The sequence below is a fragment of the Dermacentor andersoni genome, chromosome 2 (genome assembly GCF_023375885.2).
Source record: "Dermacentor andersoni chromosome 2, qqDerAnde1_hic_scaffold, whole genome shotgun sequence".
Lineage (NCBI taxonomy): Eukaryota > Metazoa > Arthropoda > Arachnida > Ixodida > Ixodidae > Dermacentor > Dermacentor andersoni.
In genome coordinates, this window is record NC_092815.1 from 75,570,684 (window position 1) to 75,587,423 (window position 16,740).

The 16,740-nt window shown below is 42.6% G+C and overlaps 1 protein-coding gene across 7 annotated transcripts in view; it reads right to left on the reverse strand.

Moving 5' to 3' along the window:
* The window catches only part of Crag (DENN domain-containing protein Crag), a 134,260-nt gene that overhangs the window by 105,874 nt on the left and 11,646 nt on the right, over nt 1-16,740 (reverse strand). For all 7 annotated transcript variants that reach the window (XM_055076958.2, XM_055076962.2, XM_055076961.2 and 4 more), the window contains exons 4-11: nt 15,300-15,486; nt 13,486-13,542; nt 12,627-12,696; nt 11,076-11,245; nt 4,112-4,356; nt 2,062-2,128; nt 1,940-1,995; nt 1,702-1,846 (exon numbers count right to left, since the gene is read on the reverse strand). In XM_055076958.2, coding sequence (XP_054932933.1) covers nt 1,702-1,846; nt 1,940-1,995; nt 2,062-2,128; nt 4,112-4,356; nt 11,076-11,245; nt 12,627-12,696; nt 13,486-13,542; nt 15,300-15,486 — 997 coding nt within the window. The remainder of the gene's footprint in view (nt 1-1,701; nt 1,847-1,939; nt 1,996-2,061; nt 2,129-4,111; nt 4,357-11,075; nt 11,246-12,626; nt 12,697-13,485; nt 13,543-15,299; nt 15,487-16,740) is intronic.

A 16,740-nucleotide genomic window follows, 5' to 3' on the forward strand; every position in this document is an offset into this window, starting at 1 on the left:
TTTTCTCACTTATTGATGTATATGAAGTGTGAACTACATACTTGTATAAATAGATCATAGTACAGTAACTATTATTGTTTACATACATTTATTATGTATGCCTAGTTATGTACACATTACACTTATCTTTACTTGAATGCCTGAGGTATATGATTCTTCGTTGTAATTACTGTCTTTTTATTGCCATTGTTGTAATTTACTCTTTTGCACATTCTGCCATCTTGCTACCTGTTCTTTTTTTTTATTGTGTCACTACATTTGTTTACTAGTACGCTTATAAGCTTGCTACTACTGTATGCCATGATTCCGGGACACAAACCCAGTCAAGCCTTCTCAGGCTTTTTGTTTATGCCCCACACACCAGAAAGATGTTGACTAAAGATTGATTGATTGATTGATTGATTGATTGATTGATTGATTGATTGATTGATTGATTGATTGACTGAAACATGTGTTCTATACATAATGAACAAGCCTCAATCAATGTTCCCTCTTGAGTGTATAGCAGTGTGCCTGTTCAGAGCATTTCAGACTGCCATGCAGCAGACAGCTGCCCTCACACCACACAAAACGAGGCATCTGCACGCCCCGAAACACCTGCACATGTATGCAGCCCGCCCGCCCGCCCGACCGATACTCTCAATCTATTGGATACTCTCAATCCCATTCTCGGTGTCATTACAGGGAGGGTAATGTTTAAATATCACTAATATATAGTACACTGTAACACACACAAATTCACTGATACACAACGGGCAATCAACAGAGGAAGAATCAGCAAGGAACAACAAATGATCAATACAATGGAAAAGCAACTAAGGAAAACATATTTAGCAAAACTCTGAATACACAGTTTCCAAAATGCACATATAAAATGCATGTTCAAAAGTGGCAGCATGTTCATTGCTTACAACAGCATCAGGCTAACTATTTCACATTTCTATTGCTTCAGGGATAAAAGATAAACAAAAAGAGTCTGTGTGCGTGGAGTAAGGCTGAATAGCTCTGCTGTGGTTTATACGGGCATAACTCCTTCCTGGAGGTTGCATAACTACAATTCCTTATTTACTGTTGTGTGTCATTTCACAATATTAAAAAGAAACTTTAGCCAATGCTTACGTCTGCACTCATCCAGTGATTCTAGATTACAATATTTTGTGATCATCCCTATTACCAAGTTATCGCTCCCCACAAGACATGCCTACAGTATCTGAAATTTCTCTCACATTGTCGCTGATTCTGTAGCAAAGGGGGCTTGTCTGATCAGATTGTGCACACGTCACAATCACTCTAATGTATGGTGAGACATGTATCAAGAGCAAACACACTTGACATATGGGATTAAATTCGATGGCCAATGACTGTGCTCACCATTATCATTGTGCTTTCAATACTTCCTGTCTTTCTGGGTGCATGTTTGCCCAATAACAAGTTAGGCTCATAACTCACAGTTTTGATGTCTGGTTCTTAGCTAACACTACAATGTGACAAACTAAAGGAAAAAGTTTGAATGCATTCTAACATCCCTTTATTCAACACATGCATGGACACTGGTCCTTGACCCACATCACCTTGTCCTCCTTTCATTCAAACAGCTCATCACCCACCTCTGTAGTTGAACTGACTTGACATAACCACAGTCATGCCATTGAGCAAAGGGACAAATTGCATGCAGAGAACAGTACACCATGAGGTGCTTACCGCCACCAAAGCTTCTGACACACTGGTAAGCACATCAGGCCGCAAGGAGTGGAACAGCATCTTCTGTTCAGTCAACGCCAGAAGTAGAACACATAAGCAGTTGTCAGGTGCCAGTGTTTTTAGAAACTCCTTGAAGGATGCACCACTGAAAAACAGAGTGATGCATAACATTTGGTGTCGATGCAGCACTGTTAACAAGGCGAAACTTCTGAGCAAGAGAAACGGCAAGCAGTTCTACCTGAGTGGGAGCGGTGTGTCTTCCAGCTGAGACAGTGAAATATGATCGTCTTCCAGCTGAGGACAAATAAAAGCTATAAATCATCATGTTAACAGAGGTCGGACTGTACTGATATCCCTCACCTGTATCCATATCCTTGGTCGCTGTACAGAAGGGAATGGGATGTCCAACATGAAGTGGGAGATGTACCTGTGGTAAAACAGAAGTGAACTTAAAAGAGTGCCACTTTTTTATAAGATTCTGGAAGCAGTTACAGTGGAACCTGGATATACCGAGCTCGAAGGGTATTGCGAAATAGTTCGATATATCAATAATTCGATATATAAAATAAAAATTTGATACAAAATTCTTCAGGGGGATTTTACAGCTGCTTGTTATACACAATAATTTGTTATATCAGGGTTCGATATACACGGGTTCGACTGTATAAGCATGAAACACTTCTTTACTTCATTGTTCATCAGCATATGTTACCTTTCATGTTTTACATATTTTCTCCTGTCTACATATTTATGTTTACATATTTCCTCATATGTCTGTAATACCAGTACGCATAAGTATTGGTGCATTACTGTGGTTACAGCAAAGGCCACAAAGATCAGAGCAACGTGCATCCTTTAGGATAAGTGTGGCAGACAGTAGGCTGACCAAGAATTGCACATTGTCTCTGTTAATCTTTTAATGATACTGGAAGGAGATGGAATACTCACCAATGAAACATACATTTTAATTGGTCTTGCTCATTTATCACCTTCTTTACTGTCCAACACTGGCAATGTGGTCTTCTTTAATTTTGTTTTCCTTTATTTTGCTTTTTCATCACTTGCAATTCTCATTTTACAGCACAAAAAATGCTGCTCGCACTATGCTGTGGAAGTGAACCATGCACCACTGGGTGCGAAACACCGGTGCACAGGGTCACAACATTGCTGTACAAAGTCGTCTGATGCATGTCCTGCCCAATGTCTGCTACACTTGTGCACCATTTTCTCAGCTAAATATCTGCCGCAGCTAGTGAAGCAGCAGCTTTTTTTTTATTAATGCCATAAGGTTAGTTGATCACACTGCTGGTTTCTGGAGAGCCTTAATGGATTTCTCTCACTTTCACTGACTTCTTATTGAAATTCATTACTTGCAATTTGGAATGGCTTAAGCTGAACTGAAACTGAACGAAAGATAAAGACAGGACACAGCGCTGTGTATCGTTTTTTTTTTTTCTTTTTCTTTCGTCCATGTGCTTCTGCGCAAATAATGTCATACCAACTTGCCCACCAGTCTGTCCTATTGAGCTTCATGGCACCTCCTAGTTTGTATTATACTATTAGGTAATTAAATAACTTTTTAATTAAGTTAGATTAAATTGTATGGTTTAAATTGCAAAACTGCACAGTGGGTTATGAGTGGCACCTCAAAAGAGGGCTCCAGATTAAATTTGATCCCCTAGGGATTTTAATGTGCACCAAGAGCATGGCATACAAGCATTTTTGAATTTCACCCCATTGGAATGCTGCCACCGCAACCAGGATCAAACCTGTGACCTCTTGCTCAGCAGCATAACACTATAGCGGATTATTTAAATTGTCTATCACATGACATCCCCACTTGCTAATGTACCTTTCTTGAAACATTACACAACCACTGCTTTAGCAGCAAAGCACCTAAAAACATGTCACAGTAGTCTCTGGCAACACACCGATCTTCTGATGTAGCTATTTTGAACTTTTCTACTTAGGAATAAGCATACGAATGCTATTTATTTAGCAAGGCGTGAAACACCGCAGCCTCTCTCATGATCATACAGTTTCCTTCTAGTTTTCATCCCTTGATTCATTTCTCAGACTATCAGCTTAGTAATAATGCGAGCTAACATGGTCAAGAGCCTTCAAAAGCCTGTTCCAACAGAAATGCTTTCAAACACTTTCTACAACATAGGCAAACAGTATAACTTTGAATATCAAGTTTTAATAGACCCAGATTTCATTTATTGGATGCATTTGAGTGTTTGGCATTTATTATAATTTCACTGGTCTCATTGGATAACAGATACACAAAGACGGTAAGGAGCCCATTGTTGGTTTTAAAGTAAATCAGACCCCAGAGTTAAAGATTTCACTTTCACAAATGATTTCACTTTCTGAACGTCACTTCACAGACAGCTTATAAAGAGCTCACCTTTCCACTGAAACACGGGGGTTCTTGACAAAGGACAGTCGGTAAAGGAAGCGTAGGAACTTTTCAAAGGTGCGGAAGAAGGGCCAGTGTGAAAGCAAGCAGATGGATTTATTGGCTGAGAAGACCTCCTCCTCAGTTGGCTGGGGCTGGCCTGACCTGTTACTGCTACTCAGCTGGGCTCTCTGAGCATCGGTCAGCTGCTCCTCAGGAAAGCGTTCGTAGAAAGTGATGGACGCTCCGTACACCTGCACACACATGCATATACAAAGGGTACGTATATAGGCAATCGTAGATATGAAGCAGACAGTACCACAGAAACAACAGAGCCTTCACAATCAGAGCAGTTTATGAAAAGTCCTGTAATTGGCAAAGTGGCAACCATAATGCCAAAATTAAACAGCACCTTATTGAATTGCCATAGCAAGTGCCCAGACATTTTGCCTAGACCTTGTTCTCAGTTGGCCACTTGGCATCAATGCCTCACTGCACAAATAGATGTTCTTCAAGAAGCACCGACAAAGTTTTCTGTTTCTTTTTTCTTTTTCCCTTAATAAACAGTAGTCAGCCCAATAGCTACGGTATGAAAACTCACTTCTTCAAGTAAGCAACAAATCATTATTTACATCATCTTTTACCACAACCTCTTTCAAGCAAACAAAAGTGCACTGCTGGGTCTGGCATCAAGTCGACAGCAAGTGATACAGAGTATATCAGACGCAGCGGTCACTTGCTATTACCAACTACTCAATGTGTCAGAGTACACCCATCAGCCTGGTGTAATAAATGCATGCCATGCCTTGACAGTGTTACCAAATGCCACGTACTTATGCTGAACCATGTGCACTTCCAATGCAGACTTCCAGATCTGCCTAACTTGACAAAATAAGAGGAAAGGGAAGGTGAGAGGGACACTTTTTATTCCCTAGAGAAGCAACAGCTGAAAACCATTTAATTTAGGTCTACTCCATCTTGAAGGTGAAGAAATGGCAATTGAAGAGGGATGGAAGAAGTGCTTTGGTGGCACAGGAAATAGAGTAATTCCTTGTTATAATGAAGTCAGCGGGATGGTGAAAAAAATTTGTTGAGTGGTTTTTGTGCAAAGCTAAAATAGTCGAGATTAACTTGCATCACAACTGCGAGGAAGTCAAAGTACAATGTATTCAGTGAAGCAAAACTTTATTCAGGTGCAAAAAAGGCAGTGAGCGTTGGCTGTTTCCAAGTTCTTACCGGGTGCGAGCAACGCCTGCTCTAATTTGACAAAGCATTGCATGAGGCCGTGGTCGCCGCCCATGCATTCAACCTAATTTCACAGCAGACGTAGGTATCCCACATCTGCACCATAGTTGGCGCTTCACGTGGCTCTTCATCTGCCAGCTCTTCGTCCTTGTCGGGCCCACCAACAGTGTCAATTAGTATCTCCGCATCCGTCGCTGGAGCGACCAGTGGGAGCAGCAGCGTCAGCCAACGGCCAACGCGAATGTCTCCTTCTACCTCTTGGCCAGCAATTTTATAAACAGCCTCGTACAGATCGCTGCAAGTCCGGTCATTGTCAGGCCGGTCATCGTCAGGGTCACTGACGACGGCGCAGGTAAAGCTGCTGTGCGCAAAGCAGTTGCGACCTTCGAAGGTGTGAGTTCTTTCCATGAAAAGTTCAGCAAATGGATCGCACCAAGCAAATAAATGTGCATCTCTTGCTGGCATCATATGCTGTGAGCATGCGCTGCAAAAGAGCCTTGTGCTACAGCTTCTGGGTGGTCTCAATGATGCCCTGATCCATCGGTTGCAGTACCGCGGTTGTGTCTGCAGGCAAAAATTCAACAGTAATCACCTTGAGGTTGTCCATTTTCCCGTGGCTCAGACAATTGTCAATTATGAAAAGCACTTGTTGATTCTTTGCGGCGAACCGTCTATCCAGAAGGCACGAGTATTCTTCAAAAACAGCAGCAGTCATCCATGCTCACTTGTTACTTCTGTAGATGCATTCCTTGGGAATATCTGCATTTCGGAAGCACCGCGGCTTCTCCACCTTCCCCAGTATCAACAAGGGACACTTGTCCTGGCCTGTCACATTGGCACCAGACAGCACCGTGACACACTCCTTGCTCCATTTTCCTCCAAATGAGGATCCGCCAGTGGTACTAAACGTGCGATTTGGTAGCATGTTGTAGGAAAATAGAGCCTCATGTAGGTTGTAAGTGTCTTCGTTTTCATACTTTTCAAGTAGAGCTTAAAGCTGATTTTGGCACCGTACGTCCACAGTGTCACGATTCACGGCTGCGTTTTTGCCAACGATCGACTTTGAAGTTACACCGTGTTGTTTTTTGAACCACTCAAGCCAGCCATTGCTGCACTTGAAATCTTTACGGCCCATTTGGAGGGCAAGAGCTTCGGCTTTTGCAGTAAGTGCAGGTCCATGTACGGGGAGATTTGCACTCCTGGCATTCTTCAGTCACTGTAGAAGTGCACCTTCCACTTTGGGGTATTTTGAATCGCGATTCCTCTTTCTCGCTTCGCCAAGAAGCTCTTTTCAAAGCCATCCAGCACAGTTTCCTTGTTTTTCAATACAGTTGATTAAGTAGACGGCGGTATGCCGAATTCCTTCACGATGTCAGTTTTCTGCCATTCCACTTCTTTTATAAGCAGAACTCCCTGCTCCAAAGCCAGACACTTTTGCCTGGAGACTGACGGAGCCATTTATTACTGTAGACCACAAAAGCACACGCGAGGCACACCTAACGAAGCACTCTGAATAACACACCATCACATGGCCTGCAGCAAGGATCCAAAGGCTCGTGCCGCCGACGCCAAAGTGACTGAATGCGGTGGGTGACGCAGAAGGCAGAAACTTCAAAATGTCATGAGAGCGTCTCGCTTTCCTCGTTAGTGCGCACTGGTCATGGCAACAGTTGCAATGGCGGGCTTAGCATCGGCTTCCTGTGTAGTGAAAGAAAGGCGATCAGAGTTGTGGAGACCAAGAAGCAGGAAGCGCGGAAGGAGACCCATTGGCAGAAGATTGTGCTCGGGAGGGCAGGCCGGAAGAGGGCAGCTTTGGAGGAGCAGCGACGTCAAAACTGGCTGCGAGGAGGCAAGGAGTTGACATGAAGGCAAGCAAGAGGAGTGACTGGCGTCCAAATGACTTGCAGACTGGAAAGCAAATGAGGAGGGGAAGGCAGTGGCCACTTTTATAGGGAGGGGTGCAGAGGTCATGGAAGACTATGAGAGTATCATGCTGGAAAGCACCGCAAATGCCGTGGCTCGAGTCTGAGGTTATGTTTGTTGTACTCAAAAAATGATTAGCCGCTCATTGTGGGTACACAGCACAATCGTGAGAACTGAGCGGTTTTGCAGTTTTGCAGTTTTTTGAGCGGTTTTGCATGATCACTGGGCAATTTTTCCCCGAGGTGTGCAGCCGTGAAGTTTGCAAAATGAGTTTTTTGGCACACCGTTGTCGACGACACTGTGCTGATTCTACGCTTCAAGTGACAGTGTTCACGCACTGTTGTGTCCGCACCATTGACACATGTCTCGCAACAGAATTCAATGACCTTACCACACATTTAGACCGTTTGTCCAATGTTGGATGACGCAAATCAAGCATGACCGGCTCGAGAAAACCGCCGGGAAAACACCAGCTTGCATTGACCTGCCATGTTGACAGCTGGACTCTCCGCTGGCGACTATCGGATTTTTTGCATTTTCGGCAAGTTATCGGTCGATTTGCACTGTTAAAAGTGCAACAAAGCTAGGGGCGGTGTTTTATTGTGATGCAGGCCGATTATGGCGAGCAGCGAGCAAATTTCTAGACTGGCTTTCCCAAAGTCGTCTTCCCAATTTGTTAACATAGCTCCTCATGACCAACATGGCGCTTATAATCGGAAGGACACTTCTTTTGTGCTTTTTGGCATGTTTCAGTGGCAGCAGTGCTCCTTAGAGCGATAAAACTTTGCTCATCCAGCGCACCTCATGGACTGCTATGGCACAAGTCTGCCCGCGGTCTTTTGGCCACTTTTCGGCATCCAAGAGACCGCTGTTTTTTGGCATCGCAAAGCGTCAGGAAAACTTTATTTTCGTGTAGATTCTATCATGAGGGACACCAGCGATGCGACTGCGACTGAGATTAACGGTTTCCGGCGCTCCACCATGGAATTTGACAGCTTCCGTCCGCTCCACAGTAAACAGTTGGGAGCGCTTGGTACTTGATTGGTACCTGTTACTAGGCAGTCATCGGTCGTGGGCTTGGTACTTTTGTGGCCTGTTCTGTGCCTGCACGAGACTAATTCGTCGGCGGTATTAATTTGACACTGCATACGCAAATGGATCAGCGCCGTTTTGTGGCTGGCGATGCCTCCGCTCAACACTTCGCTTTAAGTGGGTCAAGCTCTTTGTATGCTTCGATTAATGCAGCTTAAAATGCATGCCGTCGGGACCGGAAGAAATTTCGAATAAAGATATATTTCGAGTAAAGCGATTTCGTTACGAGGAATTCCTGTAGTTCAATGCATTCTCTGCTTTAGGCAACATGGTGATGCCTAATCCCCCACTGCATCAGGCAGAAAAGTGTGTTAGTCTGTCCATAGTTTGTGACACCACCTGACCGTCGTCTGCTACTGACACTATATAAAATGTGGCATGCTTTATGCACAATGCCAAGCTGCACTTGGGGCACATATGGAACTGGTCACATTAAAAGATGATATAATTCATCTGCTACACATTCAAGCAGCTAAGGCTTTATACCGTAGTTACAGAGTCAGCAGATACCTAGTAAAACAAAAAAGAAAGTGAAACACAAAAATGTAGTGGCCATATTCCTTTAATGTCAGCAAATTTACACCACCCACATTACAATTCCCTTGACAAATACACAATATAATAATAATGCAGATGGAAAGTGTGCCTGCCCACAAGTTTCTTTTATCACATATGTTTTCAATGGCTTAGCCAACCAAACAGATTCGAAAGTGACATCCCATGGGCTCAAATAATAGGTCTCCTCGATTTGGCTGCACTTTCTGCACTAGTTCAGGGGGTGCAGCACTCTAGCACTCGATTCGCCAGTGCAGCTAGTGCCACCTGCACTTCGGCACTCGATTTGACGTCGTGCTGCACGAGTTCATGTACACTTCGGCACTAGACTCTCCGCAAGTTCTTTTCTCGTGCACGTAGTGCAAGGCTTTTGATAGCAGACGACACATGCGGCTCCGTGGCCATGCGGGTGTTGGTAGACGGCATCGACGGCGCCTGCTATTAGTAACGCAGCACGGACGCCAGTTTTCTTCAGGATGTGTACGCAGCATCTTGTTAAGGGCGCTTTCCGGGTTCAACTGCTGCTAAGTGCACTGAAGGCCGGGATTTTCCCTCAGGTCACAGTCGTTTGTATTAATTTTCACGAGCTTACCGCTACCTCGACGTTAAGTTTGCGCGAAACCACATCGGTCAGTCGTTTGAAACGTTGTGCCATATATGATTCAGAAAGGTGTGGAAACCACGCTTGGTCATGCTTTCTGAATAATGACACACCAACAAAATAACACACCAACAAAAGAAAAGCCACAGCCACCCAGTCGCAGCAGACGAAGGCCTGTACGTTTCTGCACTTTTGTCCTCGATTTGACCGCTGCACCGAAAGCGCTAGCGTCGCGCTACACTCACACTTCAAGAACTAGCGCTGCACTGGCACGACACTTTTCTGAACTAGTGCAAAAGGTGCAGCCAAATCGAGGAGACCTAATGTAACGATTCTATGCGAATACCATTTCTTTTTGCACTTCATCAGCAGTCAGAGTGATTATCGATGGGAACTGCCAGCCGTGAACAGCGGACGACAAAAGTTGCATAGAATTGAGTGGAATGAATCGATACATAATATACCAGCCCGAAGCAGCCACTTGAGAACAGGGACTCTGTTTGCTTATACATACAGTAAATTCTCATCTGTACGAATGTCGGTTTATCGAATATTTCAGAATAATGAACTTTTTAAAAATCCCCGGCAGTTTTCTTATAGATTCTATGCAAAAATGTTTCACTTAAACGAATTTCGGAACAGTCAATATTTCAGTTTAACGAACTCGCTCAGAGGACCAAGGCTTATTTTTACGATCAGAACCGATGCCCGCCATCATCAAACCGCCGCTCTAGCGGCAATGTAACGTCGCTGGCGCTACAGCGCCCCTGGGGCAAAGCAGCGGCGTGGAAAACGAACGGCAACGAGGCATGGCCTCCGAGATCGCCCGCACAGAACGAGCAAGCATGTAATCTCGGAGGCCATGAACAAAGTAACATCGCTGGCGCTTACAACAACGCTAGAGCAAAGCGGCAATCTGTCACACCACAAACCACGTGGTGTGTTCTTTTTTTCCAACCGGCTAGTCGTGGCATGGTCGTCGTCTCTTTCTTTCGAAGAAGAGGCGAAGAAAACGAAGAAGTGACGAAGAAGAGGCAACTGACAAGCCAGTTTCAAGCCCTATAACTCTAGCTGAGGTTGTAGGGTACATTGGAAAGTTGAGAGACTTTGTGTCTCAACAGCAAGCTGTGCCAGATGAAGTGTACAAAAACATTGACTCTTTGGACGGTTTTGTTACTTCCTGTGCTTTAAAAGTACAAGTGCAGAAGATTACAGATTTTTTTTCTAAGTGAGAAAGGCAGCATTACAACTGTTATGAACCTTGCACTTGTTGATATGTACAAATTCCATTTCACACATTTCTAACACTATGGATGCCATGTCATTTGTTCCATGAATTGCACTTCAAACTTTTGACTCTGTATGCCATGTCTTATGTTGGTCTAGTGAATATTCAGTTTAGTGAACTTTCAGTTAAGTGAACTATTTCCTTCGGTCCCTTGAAGTTCACTCAAGTGAGAGTTCACTGTATATGTAAAAGATGTTCTGCGCATATGCTCTCATTGTTTCTTGACAATAGAATGCAATAGGTAATATGAATGGTAATGATCCCAGTACCTTGTCTGCTGAGCCAAGGGTTAGCACAAAGGTAGAGAAGGTTGGCCTGGGCTGGCTGGCCTTCTTGGGCCAGGCCTCCACAGTGGCACCCATGGGAAGGCAGAAGAGAGCCACCTGCTCAGGCAGGGGAAAGCTTGCGTAGTCTTCCCGTGGGAAGCGCTCCAGCACAGCTGAATGAAAAGTAATGAGCACCGGGACAATGAAAAAATTTAACAATCACAATGCTTGCTAGTTTCTGTGGGATAAATGAAGCTCTGGCTTTGACGCTGCTCGCTGGGCAATATTATCACACCTTTTCAACTCAGTGCAAAGAACTGCACTGCACGCAGGTCACAACTGCATTCAAATAATAATCACCCTCTATATAACTTGAGCAAGTGCTCATTGAAATGCCACAAGTAATCTTGAATAACTCAAACACCTTTACAAAAAGAAATTTTAAAAGTCAGTGCAATGTTCAAGATTGGGGGCTGTGAGGTGCACTTGCTGTGAGAAATGGTCATAGCAATTGCACTGAGCCTACTATGCATGACTGCCATAGTCATGTTCAGAAATCATCACTAACAGCACAAATAGCCAAACCTTGGTGCAAGTATTTAGTGTACTGCTGACAAGTGCTTCAATGTCAGTAGAACACCCTGTTATTCACATATCAGCAAATGCAACTATCTCTGCAACATTCTTGTGATACCTGACAGCAGCACTGCCAAGAACTAGCATTAACTTGCTTGAAATCAACTAGATGTATAGTACAATTTCTTTGTGTAAGTTCCTTTCCACAGGTGTTCAGCAGCAATACCATTTTCATTACTTAAGCACTCCACACAAAAAGAAACGGGTGGGGGGAGGGCAGACATGCAAAGTTGCTTATATATCTTATCATGACTAACTTAACCCTTTATGAGTAAACTTTTTCATAATTAATCTTTTTTTACTTGCAATAGCATATTATACTATATGTATCTTTACAGCCCCTTATATATGTCTTACAGCCCTTTATATGCCATATATGCATCCAAGATGTACAATCACAAAATTATAATTGCTACAGCAAGTCATACTTATTGTTTGCACTGGTTGGCATCATTTTGTCTCAAGCCTCTTGTATGTCATATGCCTAACCGTGCAAAAAAAAGCTAACAATTCAAAGCGGGGAACAGCATAAAAAGACACAAAGCTGTGCAATAAAACTTTAGAGGTAACAGTAACGATTCACTGAGCACTTGTTAGATTGCACCACAACACCACATCGTAGAAAACATAGAAACTTTACAAAAGCACCCAATATTGGTGCCTTGTAAGGCAACCAATATTACCTTCAAAATGCACATGAAGTGACAACTGTTGACCAACAGCACATGAGGCAGTGGCACACAATGACTTGATATCGCAAGACTTTTCGGTTGCTTTATGCAAAGAGCTATTCGTTTTTATTTTCTTCATAAAAAAGGAGACAGCTATCTGAGCAAAGAATTTGCTGTGTGCCACTTTAGAAAAGTTGCAACTTTAGAGGGAAGAGACAAAGTGATTACAAGAAAACAGGTGGCTTACCTGGCTCGTAGCAAATGAGACTAGGCCTGTTCATGGACTTTTTGTAACAAAGAAAAACATCTGAGCCAACCTGGAAACGTGAGAATATAACCCCATTAATACAATGTATTGACAACCTTTCTGTTTTGTCTTATTCTAACATAAAATGTGAGCCTTTGTGAAAATCGGGAAGCCCATTGAGGCTGTGGTAGTTGGGTACACAACTACTCAAATTCAGTGGCTCTCAGGGTACACAGGTTACAATGTGAACTATCATATGTAATGTTGCCCTAGAAGTCACAGCAGTTATTATCATGACAATTCATCCTCTCCTTAACTTTCCACCCTGAGAGTTTCTGCAAGAACTGTCAGAATGAGCCCAGCTTGTTCACACAAACTTCTGCAGCTAATGAATGTCAATAATGTGACTGGCTTGTGCAATACCTTCAATTGTTTCCACAAGCTACATCCTTTGCCACCAAACAGAAATACATGGTGAACCATGGTAAATTAGTAGCAAATTCAAGAATTCCTGTGCCCATTTGTGAAATTTCGCTCACATGCAAGGTGTGGTCCCCAGATTTATGTCTCCAAATCAATAACGTACAAGCAACCTTCTTCCTATGGAAGTTCCTGTTTTCTTTCCATCTATGATATTCAGAAGTTGCTATTAAGGTCACGGACAATTGTACATGTTGCAGTTTTAGAGTTAGAGATGGAATGAATTTCGTTTTCTTTTTCTCCCCAGTATCATACATGTACTCTTATAATTGTGTAATAGTTCCATTCAAAGTAAGTATGCGTGAACTTCATAATTTTGCTGGTGCTCAAAGATTTAGGTATGAAAAGAACTGAGCATTAAGAAACCTGACGCACTCACCATGCCTTTATTGAGATTGCGGTCAATCTTGCAGTACGCATGAGGTGGCGTCTCACCCTAAAATTAAAGAAGGAAGACATTGCCTGCTTTGTAACCAGAAAATATCAGTGCTATACTTTGAATATTGGCCAGCATCTGCTGAAGAATTGCAGTACAACAAACATAAATTTGGGCACACTTTTCCTGAAATGAAATGTGTGATACAAGAACTTTGATTGTACATTCCTTTAATTGCAATGTTGTCCCATACACCTGTCCCACTTCATAGGCCAACTTCTGTTTAACACAAAAGTGTCTGAGCTTGATTCTGAAAGAGCAACTTCGTTTGCTAAGCTCAAATACTTTCTATCTTTCTTTTAATGCACAATAAATGTTGCTCTCCACAATTTCTCAACATCGTAACCACATTTTACAAGAGTGCTTTTCCTTGTTGCTATCAAACATTAAGAGGTATATACATATATATACCAGCATTTGACAAAACACAAGCAATCATTATGTGAATGCTTTTGTGAGCTCTTAGAAAATACTTTCAATTACATGAGGGTTCTCCCCAGGTATATTGAGGGGTGAATATCTTGCGACCAAAGGGAGAGGCTGGGTTACAGCGCAATGAATCCATTCTGTCTCCTATTATTTTTATTTACAATACGACCATTCTGCCATTCTTAAATGTAAATTCACCAATTTTGCATTTTGGCTGCGTTAACGAAACTAACATGAGTTAAGTTACCACAAAAAGTAGATGATGTAATATACAGGCAACTTGAGTAAAAAAAAAAAAAAAAAAAAACTTGTGTTACCCTGTGTGAGCTAATTCCTCTCTTCTACTAAACTACGTAAAGCACTCACAAGGCTTTGGACAGTAATCTACTGGTCAAGAAATAATTCACTACCTTTACAGCAAGAAAATGCTTTGTTCTGCCCTGGTCTGTGTCTGCCTAATCTCATGAAATGGCTCTAATATGTAGAGCGTTAATTATCAAGCTTGAAACATAGATCACCAATCCTGTCAAATTTTTTTGAACAATGTCACCAGGTTGTACGCCAAAATGCTCAATTTTCATGAAAAGTTGCTAAGTGACAATGATGATGACTTGCTCATTAATTTTGTATTTTTTAAAATTTTTATTTGTTTTGTTCCTAGATGTCTTCCTTAGTATTTTTTAAAATGTGGATTTAAGTTAATTACTGTGGTGCAAGCAAGTTAACAGTCAGAATGTGAAAAGGCAACATTTTTTAAAGCAATATCAGGTTTCTTAAAATCAGGTTTTCTAAAACAATACGAGATTTCAAGATTTTGTTTTGCCTAGAAAAGCAGCTTTCATGCAACAAGATGGGTCGCTAATAAGACTTTTGGTAAGCCTTTTGAAGAAGTGACAAATGGAGGCACATGTATTCCACCTTTAGGATAAAATCAAAGCGAAGCACTGAACTTAGCCAAAGTTCCTTGAGGAATTTTACCAAGCAATTTATGGGCTATCCACATAGTGTGTCATTTTACATAATTACGCAAGTGACTTAGTGAACTATAGGAGATAAAATCATTTTATTGGAAACTGCCAATATTCATATGGCCGCCTCCACCAGCGCAATGCAGAAATCTCGCAATTTACAAAGGTCGACAGCTGGCTTTTTTGCTGGTCCAAGAAGCAGTCATTATGACAATGCCACAAGAAACACTAGGTGGACCACAAAAAACTCACTCAAAATGTTGGTAACACTCCAAGAAGACAAAGTTGTCATTCAGGTCACTGATAACTTCCTCAATTTAGCAATTCCCTTGCTAAGTTAGCAAAACAGAGAGTGCTTACCTTGTTAGCGAGAATGATACAGAGGTCAGTGACAACCAGCTGATTGCACGGGGCATTTTCAGAAGCCCTGCGAAAAGTGAGGAATGTTCGAGAGCCACTGTTGTTGACATTGGCCGGCCGCCCATAAGGTGTCTTCTTGAGAATCTCGCTGTCAGCCATGACACGCTGCTTGTTTTCGTACAGAACCCTGCTCCAAAACATAGAAAAGAAAAGAAAAAACAAATGATGCTAAGAGAGAAACAGGAGAAGGAGCAATACATAATATTCCCACCCCAGTTACGCAGGGCACTTTCGTTCGCGATCAAGCCAGATCGGGATTGAATTGCTCGATCACAATTGGCTCCTTTGCGCAACCTGCGAAAGGGAACAAACCGTGGTAGACAAAGTCGATCATGGGCTCGATTGTGACTGTAAGTGCCTCATGTGACAGGGGTATTACATGCAAGCCCACCAATCTGGTCTCTTAAGGATGCTGCTGTGACTGCTACCATATGCTGCTGTAGCCTGCTCTACTATTATCCGCCACGTTGGCTTAGTGGCTATGGTGTCCTGCTACAAAGCATGAGATTACAGGTTGAACTGCTAGCCACCACGGCCATTCTCCGATGGAGGCAGAATGCAAAAATGCTCGTGCATTTAGATTTAGGCACACGTTAAAGAATCCCAGGTGACTGAAACTGATCGGGAGTCCTCTTGCTACAGCGTGTCGCATAGCCTGTGGGACATCAAGCCACATAATTTACATTCAGATATCACTTCGCTATCCTATTACCACTGTCACGCACAATCATTGTTGACCGTCAATTGCAAAATTTGAAATGGAAAAAAAAGACTAGTGTTAACATCTAATATTGCAGCTCGCAGACAATGACTGCAGGTACACATAAATAATAGCGGCCTGCTTACTCTTGGCAAATTAACCAGCTGCTAAAAATACTGTCCAAGGCATACTTTGAAGACAATGTTTCATGAAAAGGCTGCAAGGATGAAAAAAATGTAGAGTGCACAAGATGCATTTAGATCAGAAAGCTTAGCAAGTAATAAACAACTAATGCTGTGGAACCACTTTAATTAAACAGGCAATTAATATCTGGCCCTCCACTCAAGTGTATGAATGCCTGTGAGATGCAACTTCTGAGCTGACTTCCAGTATCTGTGGCATATAAAAGAAAATGACAACTTTTACAGAATGTTTATAGTAGGTCATTTATTTATTTATTGGCCTCACAGAACCAATGGCCTTACGGAACACTTCAACCGTACGCTCGGCAACATGCTTGCCATCTACATCGCCTCCGGCCACACAAATTGGGACGTCATTCTGCCCTTCGCGACCTACATGTACAGCACCGCTACTCAGAGCACCACCGGCTTTTCACCCTTTTTCTTACTGTATGGTCGTCACCCGTCGCACACCATTGACACTATTCTACCATACTGG